We start from the raw sequence: 18,008 nt of genomic DNA, 5'->3' as shown, positions 1-18,008 counted from the left end.
TGCTTTCTCTGTCTCTCTTGCTCAGTTGCTCTCACACCATTAAACACAAGCAGTCTTTCTTTTGGTAAAAAGCAATTAACACAGCGGAAAAGAAAAACAAGGCAGAGAACGGAACACGAGCGTGAAAGAGAGAAACGTCTGCACGATAACAGGCTTTCTGTTTGAGCATACATTCCATCGCTACTCGCTGTCAGACGTCGACTGAACAAGTCAGTCAGTGCCCGCAAGTCTGTGCATATTTGCTCTGAGACTTAATGTTCAAACAGATTATTTATTTGTTAAGTACTGGGTCTTTTTATTTTTTCCCTCCAGGGGTTTACTTTGCTCATACACCACCTGCAGGACATGCAACAATTCCCTGCCAGACTTTATCTCATATTTTTAGAGGATTTACAGATGACTACCCATTAAAATATGTATCCAATTGCAGGACATTTAGACATAAGTTACACAAATAACTCAGCAGAGCTCCACAGCTGCAAAACATTTACGAACCAGAGTCGTAATCTTAACAAATTGCACTCCAATCTAAGGATTTTTTAATGCTAGAGAGTGGAGCTAAGCACGCACACATCTCTGCCAGGGGCCCCCAGCACTACCCAACCTCAGCAATGCACCCTCTTTTTTTCTCTTCCCCTGTATCCTAGTAAGGTTATTTCACTGGGCCTCTCTGGAGCACCCATCTATCTCTTACATTTCCCGAATTTCTCCAGATTGGGATAAGCCCGGGAGTAGAACAAAGAGCTACGCGTTGGCCCTCTCCCCTCACTCCCGCACCCTCTCTGCCCTACTCCACCCTCCAGCCTCCTCTCCCCGACTCGGCTGAGAAAAGACGCAGCAGTTTACCAGCTAAAACTCCACACTACACCTCTCTCTCCCTCCACCTCCTCCTCTGTATCTCTTGCATCTGTCTATCTCCTTTTCGCCAAACAATGACGACTCAGATAAAAGGGAGTCGATTTAAACCTCAGGTTAACTAAGCAGGACTTGGCTACATTTATTTTGCTTCAGCTGCATGATTTATTCCACTCAAATTCAAGGCCAATACTGGGCTTGGAATTTTTTGAGATCTTTATTTAGAAAAGAGTCCACTGATGCATTTAAATGCCTGTATTAGAGAAAATGCACGATAAACTACTCTGATACAAGCCGAGGTCGTATTAGAGAGTGTGTTCACGACTGTCCATGCTGCATCAGACTACCAGGACAGTCTGACCCTCTATGCGGTTCAGTGTCACATCACATCCTCAGGCCTCTATATGCAGGTGATACCAAAACTGCATGTGGCTGTGTGACAGTGACTGCGAGGTTAACACACCTGCATTCTAATAACACACAGACTGGACGCCGCCGCCTGGGGAAAATGGACGACTATTCAATTTTGACTCACGCTGAGAGGCCACTGACCGCAGCAAGCAATGTTAATGTAGTTTGTTCGCTAAATGCATTTGCTGGTAGCCATTGTTGCTGTTAGTTCACCTCTGGGTCTTGATTAAGATTATAAATCCCTCACAGTGAGTGAGAAAAGCCCGATAATGTGACTTAAAGTGGGAAATACAATCTGAGAGAGCTTTAAGTATGAGCAGACAAAATGCATCACATTACTTAACCGCAAAACACTCTGTTCCACTTCATTTTTTTCAAAACATGACCTGGAATCTTTTCAATGTTCTTCTTCCTCAATAATCTTCAATTTTCAAATCCATGATATTATATAAATGCTGGTGTCAAAGAAATGCGTAGCAGTCCTGTGGCACCTGTGTCTTGACTTATTGCTGGATGCCAGGAGATAACACTGCGTGTTTAAACCTGCCTCTTTTTCTGCTCATGGAAAAATTATACTTTCACATACGTTTTAATGGAACACTTTCAAGAAGAACGTGCTAAATATAGTGTATGTGATGAGCTGGAAATGAGAACTGTCTCACTACTGACATAAACCTGGCACCGAGGCCACGGGCCACCATGCATATTTGTGATATGCCGGCAGCTTTGACTGCAAGGTATTTGACGCCCTGGGAATGAAAACAAGCTGGCAAGTCGAAAGCCAACGTGAGTTAATTTTCATGCATTTTTCATGCTGTGAAACCAGCAGCTAGAACATGTGAATTAAATCTAACTAATCATCCATTTTCATAACCACTTATCCAGTGCAGGCTATCCCTGCTGACACAGGGCGAAAGGCAGCGTATGACCTGAACAGCCATCGTAGGACTAACAGAGAGACAGATAACTCACATTTGGGATCCCCATTAACCTAACATGCACATCTTTGGACTGTGGGAGGAAGACGGGAGTTCCCAGAGAGAACCCATACACTCAAACTCCACACAGAAAGGCTCCAGCTGGCAGGCGGTTTCAACCCCATGGCCTTCTTTCTGTGAGGCACAAGTGCTAACCAATGCAGCACCACTTGATTGCCCAAATCTTTTATCACCATAAACATTCAAAACTACCAGTGCAGTCCTTTAAATATCTAGCTCAGAAATGGCTTTTTCTCCCTGGGCTGAGTGGCTGTTGCTCTATCTTCCACTGAATCCAGACATTAGACAAAGTCTGCTCAGGTCTCTAGAGGTATGTGGCCATTATTTGAGGCGGGTGGAAGGAAACTACGTGTCACAGAGTAAAGACAAAGCCCAGTGTTACAACAATCAGACAAATGGCTCCTGGGCTCTGTAAGACCAAATACAGTTTGATGCCTCTGGACCATTTGGGTCTTATGAGTAAAACACCATCTGTAACTCTGAGTCTCCTTCCTCTTCACTCTTTGTACAGTGTGCTTTGCTGTCACCTTACCCTCTCTTTCACCCTCTCACTCTTGCATTGTATTCCTAATTCCTTCAGTTAATCCCAGTTTCTGTCTATCTCTGTTTCTTTGCCTCTCTCGTTATTCAAAGCACATCCTCCCCGATCTCTCCCTCTTTCCCTCCTCACAGCATCCCTAAACAAGGACAAAGTTGTAATCCATTTACTACACTGCTGTCAACAGATTCCACCCAAATAATCCTAAAAGACTCAGAACCAGGCCTAGGTACTATCAAGGGAATGGCAGGAACAAGGAGGCGGAATGCACAGGGGACAGATGCAGGAAAAGAGGGAGGAGTGAGAAGAACATACAACGGGTGTGGAGGAGTACAGACGGAGGGAAGTTGTGTCACAGTGATTTGAGTCTTTGTCACGCAGGTGGCGCCCAGGGGTTCCCTCAGTCTGGGCAGAGAGACAAACGGAGGCCCATGTAAACCTTAAAGAGGATTAACCCTGCCGGAGCGCTTTAATGAGACCTGAAAGTGCCGGGCACCGGAGAGCCCCGCTGATTGAGCCGCGCTCCAGTCGGATCCCAACGGTCCGCCGGCCCAGTGGCCCAGCAGCGCTGCTGCAGCCCCGTGGCCTACAGCTGCCCGCTCACACTGAGCCACATCAAAGCGGCCCGTCTGGGAGAACCCCGAGATGGGAGGGAGGGGGGGAGGGGTGGGCATGAGGGAGGTGGGGTGTGTGCGTGTGTGCACGCAGGAGAGGTGGGAGGAGGGTGCCTGGATGGAGGAATCCCTTATCTCGTCCTGAGAGGATGCTGCTCTGTGGTGCGAGATTGTCTGGAGCTGCCACCTGTCCCAGGCATCTTTGAAGGCAACACTAAAGCCTGTGATGGGCCTGACCTCCTTGAGCTCCCATTCTTTTATGTCTCTCTTCATTTTCTGCTTTGTTACACCCCCCCACCCCCTACACTCTCTACTGCTCTTCTCTCTACTTCTTAGCCCTCTGTCTCACTTACACCCTCATACTCAGCCGTGCCTCCCTTTCCGTCTTTCTCCTCTCTCCAGCGATATCTTCCACTTCACCACGCCGTTAGAAACATTTTAATTATACTATGTTCATCAGCCTCTTCTTCATGTAGAACAATATATACTTGTGACCCTCCAGAGACAAGAGCAAGATACGGGTTGTTGGTTGGAGGGATAAGGGTGCTTATCTTTGGCACTAAGTGAGAGGAATGCAAATGAAAAAAAAAGTGATGAGATATGGATTCAGAAGAAACATGTTGGACTCTATCATACTGGTGAATACGGGGTAACTCAAAGCGGAGAGGAAAATCTTGTGATATTGTGGCTTTAACCGGAGAGCTGAGGAGAAGCCCTCATGGGTATTTAGTCTTCTTCTTTTCATAATTTGGTGCTTAATGTAAGCAGGAGGGAGTGTTTATTCTCCTTTTGGATGGACAAGACACAACAAATCTTCATTTTTAAGCTTTCCCGTCGACAAAGCGCCATTGTTCCTATTTGCATCTGCGACTCGATTAACCAATCACATTGGAAAAGAGGGTAAACACACTGGCAGATGATGCTACAACGGCACTGAGAAACACTGAGAACATCTTCAGTCCTCTAGAAATTCTTCTTAATTCTTCTTAGCTCCTTCACATTTAATCTCGTCATTGTTAATAGGAACTGCTACTGTTCAGAGATATGCCGTTTTCACACACACACACACACATCAGCTTTGTGGTAAAAGCACCGCATGACCTTAAGATGGTATGAAAGTGCATTCTTGAAGCACTTCAAACTCCGCTTAACCCTCTTAAATCATCAAGAACTACAAAGAGGCACATGCATGCGAGAATACTGCCTATCTTACGGTGCGAGATGCCTCTAATAAGCTGTATAAAAGGGGATCATCTGATTATCCCTGGTGTGCTGGACCAAGGGGCCACGGCAGAGCACAGGCCCATGTTGTTCTTTTTTGATGAAAGGAGGTGGATGGAAGGGATCCCTTTCCATCGCCTGCAGTGTGCCCCAGGCTTCTCTGTGCCGGCACACCACTGGGGGACTGCACCATGCCACCACGCTCAAAAAGCCAATATTGAAACAATCACAAAGACAAACACTTACCCTTGAAACAGGCACGTGTCCTCTCACCCCAGGCTCTCCTCAGTTGTTTGAGGGGGGGGGGATGTTTGAACCTGCATCCAAGCCGGTTGTCACATTTAAACCAACAAGAGATCAGAAAGTTTGTTCGGTGAGAGCACTCTGCTACTTTTTTCTCCTCGTACACATGCACACACTTTATACTTTACATTATACATAGCGCACAGTGCTTCCTCTCTCTGCCACGTATAGAAAGGCCCTGTGCAGTCCATACGAAGTGAGCGACCAAGGACTGTAATTAACTGTAGCGAGGCCAGGGCCATTGTTGTGTGGATCACGTACAGTTTGATGACAGCTAATTCAGTTCAGTGGTCAGCTGCATTTTGATATAGAGGCAGACAGAATGACGCCGGGGCAGCGGCCGGCGTGCTACGGCCGAGTAGACCTGAGATCAGCTTGGCGCAGCGGTTCAGAGTTTAACCCCTGTGACTGGACACCCACCCCCCTCTCCCTATAACCATAAAATCGTGGAACAGGTTTTATACCACGGCTCAGCGTTCCCGGTAGCTTTCCCCAAACACAGGGCCAGTATGATCCATGCAGTCACCTTTGACCAGGATCAGAGAGCAGGATTCCTCCGGCCAAAAGATCCATACCTCCACCGCCTGTGCTTAGCTCAATTGGTTTCTGAGATCAGTCAAGGACAGCAAGGCTTTGGTGTGTGGGGATTAAGCCCTTGCAGCCAGATCTAGGCTAGATTTTTAAGGAGCTAAACCGAAGACTATTGAACTGATAGTTATCCATCACAGCCTGAAGATACTTGCTGTGCCTGCTCTGCCCAGACTAGATATAACACAGCAACAAAACTTCTCACTTCAGGGACGAAATTCTTTAGCATCATCTCTAAAGCTTTGCAAATTTACTGGTTGCATTCATCAACCATTCAGAGTAGTTTCAACATTTGTAAGAAAGCCATTGAAAAGCACGCGATTTAAGTCCCTCCATAGATGTGTTTAGGCTGGCAAAGAAGGGAAAGATGAGAAACTTTAAAAAAGAAAAAAAAGAGGATCCCTTTGGAGGAAGCAGAGATGCGTCGCCAGCAAGTGGGCTCACTGTTGCTGCACGACCACTGACCGGCTAATCAGCACACAACGTAGACAGATGTCAGCGCACAGTGTCGCATTCACACTTCTACACAATTAAAGATCTTAAAAAAAAAGACTTCTCCCTCATTAATCCTCATCTCAATCCTTTCTCCTTATCCTGCAGCAAAGCCTCATGTATTAGCGTTGTGGTAAGAAGGATATGGACTCTTATCCAGTGTTTGCCCAAGAAAAGCGGCTAAGACTCAGGCATCACCACGATTAGCTAATGCTAACAATAGGAGCAATGTTTCCTTGGTGCCTCCTCTTTTCTGCGCTGAAGTGGGTGTTAAAACCAGAGTAAACAGAGACTTAGGCCAAGGACATAAGAAGAGTGGGAGATCACAAGTCTGGGTGAATAGCGCAGATTTACTCAGAGCGCGAGGCCCTGAAGATAAACCCCTCTTTCGGTCTCTTGTGGTTGCTCGACTCCCACACCTCCCAGAGCTTCGCCACCATGTTAACGACCCATCGGCCAGGTGTGGTGAGGCTGCAGGTGCCATCGCATTTAGGCACATTAAGCACTGACACACACTAGCGGTAAGAGTAATCGGATTTACCTGGCTGTCTGCTGCATGGCGTGGAGCGCTGTGCAAGCGCAGCACAATGGCTTAGGGCCCCCTCTCCATCACACACACGCACACACCTGGGATGAATTAAGGAGGTGACAAAGCCCTCATAGAGAGGGACTGCCACAGGAGAATTAAGTGTGTGTGTGTGTGTGTGTGTGTGTATGTGCAAAATATGTGTGCTCAATTGTGTACTGAACCAGAAACCAGAACAGGAGCCCGTAGCTTTTTACACCTTGTAGTGCAGGAGTGGCGACAGATGCTATAGGCTCCTGGTTCAAAGCAGCCGAAGAGCAGGGGTTGGGGAGGGGGTGGCAGAGGTTTAAGGGGGACCCCTTTCGATCTGCTGACCCTCAGATCGTCAGAGCTCATGGGGATTGAGCTCTGGTACTAGGTTCAATCAGACAGAATGGGACCGCTGCCTTTAGGAACTCCCCATGTCCTCAACACCTGGGGCCAGAAGGAGGTGTTTTACACAGCAATGCTCTCATCTCAAATCATAAGTCTTCCTGAGCGAAGGAGAGATCATAGAAACATCAATGAAAAACACCAGAAGTTACTGACACTGACCTTGTTGGTGTTTTCATTCTTCCCTGAACACCGGGAATCAACTTTTTGTGTAATTCTTAAATGTTTGTGTTGTTTTTCTTAGTTTATTAATATTTTCATCATGCCTGTGATAATTTGGCAGATCCCAACATGATATGTAAATTGTTTGTTTTTCCTGGTCGACACCAGAAAAGAGAGAAACATAGTAAATCCTTGTCTTGAAAAACCAAAAACTACAAGAACCTTGCTGCAGATGTCTGTGCATCATGCCTACACGTGCCTACACATCCCAGCATCACTGCTATCACAGTCCTCTACTCCTGTCTGCTCCATACGTCTGCAGTCTTCCACCCTCTCGAGTCCTCGTGCACGAAGAATTCCTCTTGAAGCTCTACAGCCCTTTTGACTTTTCCTGCTGCTTTTGAACTCTCCATTTCAAGACTGTGACTTTTCCACATGACCCCAAGCCTCAGACTTAACCCCCTCCCCCCAACCCCCACCCCTCCAACCTTCCTGACTCCTACCCCGAGGCTTCAGTGGTCTGGAACCACCAGAGTTCCTTCACACATACCCACACACATACATAAAATGAGAAGTGGCAGTGTTGCTGAGTTAGGTCAGGATGTAATGGGCAGTAATGTTCTGCCCTCGAGGGTTCTGTCCAGAGAACTGCCTGGTTTTAAGTAACCTTTACCTTAAAGAGGCACCTTGATGACTCTCAGGCACCCAACCACGATGGAGAAGCAGTTAATGAAGTGGCTGAATAAATAGAGTTACAGTATAAGGTTGGGGTCCACTGGACTTTCATTACTGCCGCTGGATTAAAATCCTTCTGGCGCACTCCTCCTGCTCCCTTTCAGCACCAGTATAACCAAACTAAACAAGCTATCACATCAAATCCTTGTCTGCAGTTAAAGTCCTGGCCACCAGATTAACTTCCAAATCAGCCCCTTTGCTCTCCAAACACCCTTCTCCAGCATTTCTTTTACTTAACCGCCGCTATGTGTCTCACCTTTTCTTGGAATTATCTTTGCCAGCTTCCTTCCTTCACCCGATTCTCTCGGGCTTTGTCTCTGTGAGTCTCTCTCGCACTCTCTCCCTCTCTGTGTCTTCCTCTCATACAGTCTCTGAGTCCCAGAGAGACCGAGAGGCAGAGTAGGGGGTGGTGAGGTTTGACTCTGCGTTGCTTTTGGGCTTTGAAGTGTGTGTTGATGAGAGAAAGCGGAGTACTGTGTTCAGACAGGCCCCTAATGAGGGAATTAAGAAGCTACGCTGGCCGTTCCCCATACTAACTTCCCAAGCGCAACACAAGGCGAGAGTGCGTGCGTGCGTTCACAAGTGTGTGTGCCTGTATCTGTGTGCAGAGGAGAGACGGAGTGTAAGAGAAGGGCTAATCTGTCAGACTTAATCAAGCATCTGGCGGCCCTGCCTCTCACCTACAGTAAAAAGGGAAACTTGGCTTCAGCATTACGGGTTCTGCAAGCATGTCCTTGAGCTGTGTAGCTTCTCAACTTTACACGTTAAAGTTTCAAGTTTACCATTTTAAAATGAAGTGAGCGGCTCTTGTGTTTGTGGCTCGCGGACTTACGATAGTGCGAGTCTAGGTAGCCGTTGCGAGGGTCCATTGCAAACAGCGTGCCCCGGTATGGAAGTGCATGGTCAGCCAGATGTGGCAGGGAACCGTGCTGCTCCTTCTTGAGCAAGGAAGGGCGTTCCTCCGTAGACGTAGAGGGCTCCTCATTTATGCTTCTGTCAGGGACCTGAGAGCTGATGGCGTTGCGTCTCTCACGGTGGTAAGGCGTGCCTGAACTCTCGTCCTCTGCGTGGACATGAAGACAGAAAGACAGGAGAAGAATCCAGTGTTATAAATTTGGAAGGGCAACACATTTTTCTTTTAAACAGATATCAGAATAAAAGCTGTAGCTATGAACGCTGCTCATGTAGTGGGGGAGCTCATAAAAGGAGGAGCTGCTTTGCACACCTGAAACCTATGGTAAATCTGCCTTCCTTCAGCCCCTGGATATGAGAGTTCAGAAGCAGTCAGCGTATGAGCAAACGGACACCATGGAGGAAAAAATTCCAAACATCTGAACAAGTGTTTAAATTCACATCTGTCTTCTCTTTTTATATAAAAATAAATTCTCATGAAGAAAACAACTCAGGCGTTCAGTCAGCATTCAAAGATGCCCGTTAGCAAGCATCACTGGCTACACCAACCCCACCCTGCTTCAGTCTCCAACCAACCCCCACCTTTCACTCTTAAACTAAATCTTTTTCTCTTTTTCTATCTGTGTCTAAGGGGGAAATTAGGAGGCCCTCTGGAGAAAGCTGCTTGGCATGCTGTATAAAGCGGATAAATGTGGAGCTGAGTTCAAGGGCTAAGCTCCACCAGAAAGACCTGACCTCTGACCCCTTGGCTTGACCTCTGAGATGACATATATAAGGGTCAGTTATCCTCGTGACCTGGTATTAGCCCTTTCTGTAGTCTGATACCACAGAGACTAACTCAGAAAGAAACATGCCATCAAAAGTATGTCATTTTTTTTCAACTGGGTTGATTTAATCTTTAAAACAGGAGGACATAAATCCTGCCTGATGATTTAGGCCCGGACGTCATGATGCTCAGGGGCAGACTGAACTGGGATATTTTAGTGAACAGCACTTTAATGTGTTTGTGGGAAATTCTGCAAAATCACTGGTGACATGCTAACTAGATAGGCAGGCCAGACCTTAAAAGAGTGTGATTGTTTGTACGTGGCCTATTTTAAGAATTATTTTTGTTTTTATATATTTTGACATTTTGCACTATCAAAAGGGTCAAAACATGAATTCCAAATGATCTTCAATAACACGTGATCTTAGGGACTTGGGTACTTTCTTAGGTTTTGCTTTGAACTGAGACATCTGTATGTTATAGATTCAAAAAAATCATCATTTGTCAAGAGCAAGCCCTTGCTTTTTTGCCCTGAGCCAAATCCTTCAGTTCCAGCTTGTGTTGCCCGCAGGTCTCCATGTTCAGCCCGGGTTATATGCAATTATGAGTTCACCACTAAGGCTGCTGGTCATCAGTACACTCCAATGTTCTTTCTTGTATTAACGCTTCTCACCGGGAACCTGGCAAAATACCGTTGTGCTGGCGCCAGAGGTACTGCAGTATTAGCAGCCTAACAGCGTGAGCAGCTCCCCCACTATGTGCCGCAACCCAACAGCATCCAACTGCCAATTAAGAAACAGAGGCGAGGGCCAGATTAAAGAGCGCACTACCTTAAGCACTGAAGAGTGCTGCTATAGAGCTGTAGCACTTCACAGAAGAAGAGAAGCGATCAGAAAGGAGGAGGTTAAGAGAGAAAAACAGAGAGGGAGAATGAGATTGAGAGAGGCGAAGAGAGCGAGAGAGCAGGAGGAGCAACCCAAGGGTCCTGCTTTTATTCCCTTCACTCTCCCACATCCATTACCTGCGTTTGGACCAGCGTGCCCTCGTGCAGCACTGGCAGCAGTTTCAAGGATTCTTAACGCGGAACTGACAACCAGAGAAGCAAGGCGCTCTCATCCCCGGGAAATGACAGTGTCAGTTATGATATAAGTATTTAATCCTATACTGCACAGCCAGTGATCTTATTAAGGGAATAATGCAACTTATACGGTTAAAGCTGGATTAATAGGTCTGCGCTTGCAAAGCGCAATATTAACATAAAGGGATTTCAGAATTGGGTTCATCTCCTGACATGAATTGAGGAAGTCGAGACTGTAAACTATGCGGGGAGCGAGCGATGCTAAGGGCAGAGCGTGTGGCTGTGTGCAGCTCCGGCTCCTACTGTGCACGCTCAATTCTTTAACATCCAGAAAAATCTAGCATTACATCTGGGAAAGTAGAAACTTTCTACATATTCATGAGCTTGTTTTTGTACTTTCATACATATATTTGATGTTTTATAAATACATTCATCACTGGGGCTTGACATGGTGTAGCGTGAAGTTATGAAAAACTACAAAGGAGACTCAAGCGTTTACTTTTTAAAAAAAAAAATCTATACTTTACATTTCTATTTGCCAACTATTTCAGTGAGCACTACTCTTCTTGTCCTCAATCTTTCGTGTTCTGTCTTTTTCTTTCCTTTTACTTTCTCGGTGACCCCCACCGCTATTCAGATGTGTCTTTCTCCCTAAAGGGAGGTCAAGCGACTAATAGTTCAATCACAGCACTGTCACAGTACCACCATCCCCCCTCCAGTCACCCCAGCAAGCCCTGGGTGGGTTTCATCATTCTACCATATACCACCTAGAGGGAGTTCATTACATCAGTTCATAGGACCTTAAAGAGTTAAACAAACACTCTGCAGCACAAGGGTCAATTGACTCCTTGACTCCTCAGTGGAGGAAAGAGAGTCTCTGGTAAGGTTTTTCTTCTATGCTGCTTGTACCTGGCGAGTGGAAACTTTTTACATCCTTCTAACGTGTTGAGCATCTGTCAAGAAATGAGGTAATGAAGACAGAGAAGACACAGGTAAACACATGCAACTTTGAAAAGTTCAACCCTGCAACACTTCTCCAACTCTGACCATCAGCCCAGCAGACCCTTTCCCCTTTTCCCTCCCTCATTTTTCATTCCTCTTTTATTTCCCTCTCTTTTCCCATGGTTGCCGCATCCAGTCCTCTACCAGTTTGCAGGTCTATTCAGCCCAACACAAAAGCAGCAGGCCGGTCCTCTGTGGACCAGAGGAAAAGCATGCCTCTCAAAAAAACAGAAAAAAGAACTATCCCGCTCTCTCTATGGTGATTGAATTTCTTAACATCTTTTCAAAAAGCGCTTAAATGCCTGGAGGCGAGAGGAAGAAACAAGCTAATGGTGGATGGGGAGCACTGAACAAATTTCAGAGCCCTTTCCTGCTCGCGTTTGAGGTTGAAAGCGAGCTCCTGCCTTTCAAGTTTCAAAGTCCTCCTTCCTCCCGCAGTGTCACTGAAGGATTTGAAAAGAAGGTAATTGTGCTCACTGCCGTCCTGATCAGAGCACACGCCCCAGCTCTAGTATTTCAGGAGCTTTCTCTGCCACTATAATGGTACCTGGTGCTCCATTCCTGCATTCTTCCTCCCTTACTACTCTTTCTCCTCCTTCTCTCTCTCTCTCTCTGACCCTCTACAAATGCACTCTGTATTGCTCTCACTCACTTGGTTTCTATCCTTCTTTCACCCCCAGCAAGCCGCTCATTAAATCCTAAAACCCAGGTTTCTCCCTTTTTTCCTCTTGTCTGGGGTGTCTATTGTAGGATTCTGGTTCAAATACCTTTCAAGAAAACCCTATGCATGGCCTTTAATATGGCAGTATAAAAGACAGCGTGGATGCAATGACAAAATGAAATTTTGAAAGAGATAATGAGATATGGAGTGGGGCCAGTACCTCTTAGAACTGGGCCCTGGGACAAGAGGGGGGCTAAAGTTAAGGATGCCCAGCCAATTCAAAGAAACAGCAAGTGAAACAAAACGCTCAGCTTGTTGTTTTTGAAGGCATTTTCTAGAGGCGCAGGTTAAGAACGAGGACTGTTGTTCCTCCACATGCCAATCGGTCCCTCACTCCCAACCGTCTGATTCGCCTTCTGGCCTGAACTCAGTCAGAGTCTCCAAAGTTGGGACATGCATGTTGTACAAAGGGCCATTGCGCACCATAGTTTCCCCCATCCCCAGTTACCACTTTTTCTAAAAGCTCAAAATATCAGAAGGGGTGTTCTTGTACCTCTGAGCCAAAGCCAGACATGCGCTGTATTCCACCTTCGAACTTCTCAAAGCGCTTTTTGTCAGTGGCACAAACACGTTTTGGCTGGGGAGCACATGGAGAGCGAACAAGGAGAAGAGGAGTGGAGGATATGCGGTGAAATCACAAAACACTTCTTCAAAGCTCCTCTCCTCCTGTGCAATAATCTCTTGCTCCCTTTTTCTTTCTCTTGCAAATCAACTCCCGGGAAAGACTCAAGACTCCCCAATTAACAATGAGAGGGGGAAGAAAAATTCCAGCAGCTGGCTAGAGTTTAATAAGACTACCTCTCCAAGCAGCTTAGGCTTATGTACCTGATTCACCGGCCCTGGCATTGGAGCTAAAGACAGAGGGAATCATTCACGATTAGTGCAGGCTGAAATACGAGGGAGAGAGCGAGAGACCGTTCAAGCTCTACCAAACCCAACAGCAACCGCGTAGGGGATTACTGCAATTGTGTGAGGTATTTTTCTGATCAACTTCTTGGCTGATAGGCTCAATGCCACAAGGAGCTCGGGGCCTTCCACAGAACAAGGTTCAGTTATGCATTATGTGAAGGTTAGCGAGCCTTGATGTATCTGACTAAAAAGGTTGACTTTTGAACAACTTCCTTAACAAAGACATCTAAATGTCAGAAGGCAGAATGAGGTCATTACTCTGATATCTGTGGGCAGGATAGTTAGCAATCCCCCAGTCTAAACGTCTGGGGAACTTCAGCAAATATAAAAGTTAGCTCCCTCTCACTCTGCACTCGTGTTTGATTCTGTCTCTGCAGAGTGAACCCGCTGTGGTACATTATTTAACTATCAGTGCCTGATTGATGCTTGGACGAATTGCAGAGAGAGGTCAGGATGTTCCCTCTCCTGGTTAGCAGTCTATTGTCGGCGGCTGATTTCCCACACAGCGTCCGCAAATGCCCTCTTCAATATTCATCTAGGCAAATTTGACGACTCCCACATCTCAATTTGGCTCTCGGCAGCCTACGCCCCAGCCCCCTGCTCCACCACTCGCGGTCCCAGCTTGCTCTCTCTGCCGCCGGGGGTCTTCTGGGACGCACCCAGAGCCTCAGCATCTCACAGTCCCAGCCTCCAGGCCCCGGGGCTGGGGAGGGGCAAATCAAAGCCTGCTTGGCTCCTTTCTCTTTCCTTGCGCTCACCTCAAATCAGCCTCACAGCAGGGTTGTGTCGTGCCAAGCCTCCGCCTGCCCTAAGCTACCCCTTATTCACCCATTAGGGGCACAGGCCCACCGTAGAGCTGCCCGAAACCCCACTACCATTTCATCAGGGCCACATTGTGAGGGAGCAATGAGCATCGCAGTGAGAGAGCTGAAAGCCCTGACTGTAAAAAGCACACTGATGCCTTTTTGACCACAGATAGTTACAGCTTTTAAGGTTTTTCACTCAAAGGGCACCTTGGCCTGTATTCTTTGAGGAATCAAACACCAAGAGATGCATTTGATCAAGGCTTCAAAGCAAAAAGATGCCATTTAGTGCTCTGATTGGCTCATAGACTGTATTAGCATTGCTTCAGACTGTCACAAGCCAGCTATCATCAGCCATAACCTGTTAGACCTTTGTAATGTCCTCCGCAACAATATAAAATGATTATGTGCTAGGGCAGATGAGGGCATAGTCATGTCCGCATGGGATAGTTTGTCTTCGAGGGTGGATCTGGGCACACTGCCCACCAGACCAGAGTGGGCCAGCTTTCCACTGGGCCATAGCACTGGAATCCCGCTTCTGACACCACAGTGATCCGGACCAAGTCTGTGGCACTCAGATTAGGGACGGCTCGCCAAGAGAAATGAATATCCAGCCAAAGAAATGCAGAGCCAACAGTTGGGATAAAATTATAAAAAAAAATAATACAGTAATTTCAAGCACATCAAACATGATCCAAAATTCCACTGTGGCTATATCTCACCTTTTAGTATAGAATAAGAATTTATAAAGCTCTAAGCATGAATAATCAGCTTTTATTAGCGCAAACCTTGTGCATTTATAATTCAAATCCTTTCATGTAAACAAAATGAGTTTTTACGTAGAGAAACACATCCACACATTGGGGTAAAGGTTTGTAAGAGCCTTTTAGTGCATTGCATTGAGACATTGAGAACCCCATTAAGATAGTTTGCCCACACTTACTGGGAGTTGGATAATTAGACACTTCAAAGGCACCTGCCCGCCCTCCCAGGGGAGACAGAAATCGCCGCCCCACGACCCGTTTAAAAGCATGTTAACTCGTATCTGAGGCTAGCAGGCTAATTTAACTTTTGACATTTGATATCTGAGGAATGAGAGAGATCAGCCATTTAGCTGGAACAGGATTACCCCCCCCCCGTACACACCCCTCCTCCTCTCCCACCCGTTCTAACCAAACCCCCCCCGCTCCCCCAGTCAGGCCGGATTCATTAATTTTCTTGCTGCTAAGCACTTTATCAATGACTAGTGAACATCTAAGTCCAGAGTGGACTCTCTCCCTCCCTCACTCACTCCTCCATGGTGATTAAGCCCGTGGATGTTCAGATCTGTCTGTCTAATTCACTGCCTGTGCTGTTGCTGCTGATCTCTTCTCACACCTGCAAAGCAGCTAAGAAAACAGAGGTGAAACTTTTTTGAGAGTCAAGCTTGAACATCATTCATACCGCATCCAATTTAAACGGCATCTGACGAGGTCAAAATGCCAGAAACACTTGTACAAATAGTACAGCTCTATTGCTACTCAAACACATGTCAGCTCGTGGCTTTTATCATGGTTATGACCGTTTCCTCTTTTACTATGCACCTTATAAATAGGTGAAGTCGTTCCAGAAGCCTCTACTTTGGAAACTGTATTTAAAAAGCACTTCCCAAATGATTTAAAAATGCTCTAACAGTAGGAAGAAGGCTGATCGCCTTCATCCTATTTCAGTGACTGAGTAGACCATTTTCCACCGCACAAATTATCGTGCAGTTTTAGGGTGGGTCACAGCTTTGTGCACGTTCCCTACTGCAGGATGCACAGTACTTCTTTCAGAAAAAAGAAAAAACTGCTGGGGCTCTATGGGGATTCATTTAGGTTGAAAGCAACCAGTTTTTTATTTATAAATTTAAAGAAAATAGCAGTAGCAAGAAAAAAAGAGATGGCAAAGAAAGGTTTGTTGGCTTCTCATGAATTGAATGCGGGGAGATGTCAAGAGAAATCAAGAAGAATAGGTATACCTTACTTCAAAAAAGGACTATAAACATCCTTAGGATCACAACCTCAAGCTCTCCAGATTAGGAAACTACCACATGTTACAGTTACAGCAATACAGCGACAAATGCTGCGTTACATTTGCCTCAGGAGTCGGATGCTGAAGCTGGGAATGACTTAATTGCGGAATTGAGCTCCTCAGAAAGGTAGAACATTCATCCACCACAAGAAATACAGAACAAAGCTTTTTTTTTCTTACACTTAGCACCCCTGCAGCACACTCATGAATAGACCCTCATTAATGCTCTTCTTTAAAAGTTTAAGGACTAAACATACCAGCGCATTACGCGAGCACAAAACTGGATTTTAGCATTTTTTTAAAAGTACTGTCAATATTTACGTAGCAAGCACATTGTATTTTGAGAATTTTGTAACTGACCTGTTGCGTATGTATTTTGCAGAGTTTTTCTTGTCAGCATGCAAAGAAAATATTTAAATCAATCATTTATTAACGTGAGCAACAAACAGTTTAGTGCTAAGTTTGTCAATATTTAATGCAAGAAAGAAGCGTGTCTTATTTTTTGCGCTTGATATTTTAATTAACTAATAACCTTGTTTCCAAAACGATGTAACTTTTGTAAATGACCCGTAAAACTAACCACACCTATAAGCACTATTTGGGGATTGCTTAACCACGCTCAGCCTTGCTTAATAAACCCTTACAGTTTTAGTGTTTACTGTTCTACAGCCGCCATCTTGGCTTACTTAGTCATGTTGGTGGGGTTGTTCCAACTTTCTGTCTTGAAAATTCTGACTTCCGACTTCAACCGGAATGCAGTGAAAGCTGCTAGTGTCGATGCTTAGCATACAGCAGGGGATAGCATCACAGCAAGCAGTCTGGAGATACACCCTGAAGGGCAAATGACTGACTAAATACTGTTTTATCAAGAGTTTGCTTCACATAGCATACAGCACAAGCAAGCTAGTCACCGCATCGGTACATTTCTAAAGGGGGTTTACTGGCCTGTATTTAAACACACAGCAAACATTCTTTCCTCCAAAGTACGCTTTGTTGTGTTCAGGCTAAGCTTGTTGAGAAGCATAAGGTTTGGACGTAATTCAAGTTTCTTATCTTAGTTTGTACAAACTGTTAGCTGACTTTTGTTTAGCTTGCTAATGTTGCATGCTACATAACAAGCAATCAACCATTGCAATGCAATTTAGCAGGCCAGTGGAGTAGATTCAGTTTTGGACTCATGCAGGTTTCTCACGGAGTAGCTCGTGATTTAGTTTATCTCACCAAACACCTCATGCGAATACCCTTTTTCTGCCTCCTCCTGCTTTCTGTCATCACTTTCCCCAATCACAATTCAGCTGTCGCAGTTAAATCATTTTCTGTTTAAGCTGCAAGATGAATGAACTGCTGATTTCAAACTTGTCATACCTGTGAAACTGAACAGTCAACCAACGTAAGTGAAACAAACCTACAGGGATACATTTACTTGTGTTTATTTAAAGTACCTCTCCAAATATATTTAAATTTAGCTAGCAATCATTGACATATCACAGTTTGGGAGTTTTGAGGGGAGTTAATTTGCAACCATAAATCTGCATTAGTCCCAGTCTCATGCTTTCTGCTGAATGTCTACATTACAGGTTGAATCGGGGGCTACATGTGAGTGTGACGGATCTGGGTTAAACGAACAGCATGCCTGCAGCTTTGATGCTGCAGCTGGTAATGCTTACAGTTTCTAACCCATCACATTTAAACGCAAAGGTCTTTTTTTTTCAGAGACCATGACAATCAGAATTCCAAACTACAAGCCAAATGCCATAAAAATAAAACAACTCAACAGACTCACTTCACTGTGCTCCCACAATGAGGGGCTGTTCTTTGGCACGCACGTTAATCCACCCTGGCTTCAAAAAAGTGAATCAACACTTTACTTTTGCAACTCTAATTATCTAA

General features: G+C 45.5%; 1 protein-coding gene across 1 annotated transcript in view; it reads right to left on the bottom strand.

The window, feature by feature from the left end:
- The window catches only part of gli3 (GLI family zinc finger 3), a 98,220-nt gene that overhangs the window by 52,140 nt on the left and 28,072 nt on the right, over nucleotides 1–18,008 (bottom strand). The window contains exon 3 of the mRNA XM_004551935.3: nucleotides 8,708–8,938. Within this exon, the coding sequence (XP_004551992.2) occupies nucleotides 8,708–8,938 (231 nt within the window). The remainder of the gene's footprint in view (nucleotides 1–8,707; nucleotides 8,939–18,008) is intronic.

Source organism: Maylandia zebra, linkage group LG9, assembly GCF_041146795.1.
Source record: "Maylandia zebra isolate NMK-2024a linkage group LG9, Mzebra_GT3a, whole genome shotgun sequence".
In the NCBI taxonomy this organism is placed as follows: Eukaryota; Metazoa; Chordata; class Actinopteri; order Cichliformes; family Cichlidae; genus Maylandia; species Maylandia zebra.
The sequence above is the reverse complement of the archived record's forward strand: the minus strand, read 5'-3'. Positions and strand labels throughout refer to the sequence as shown.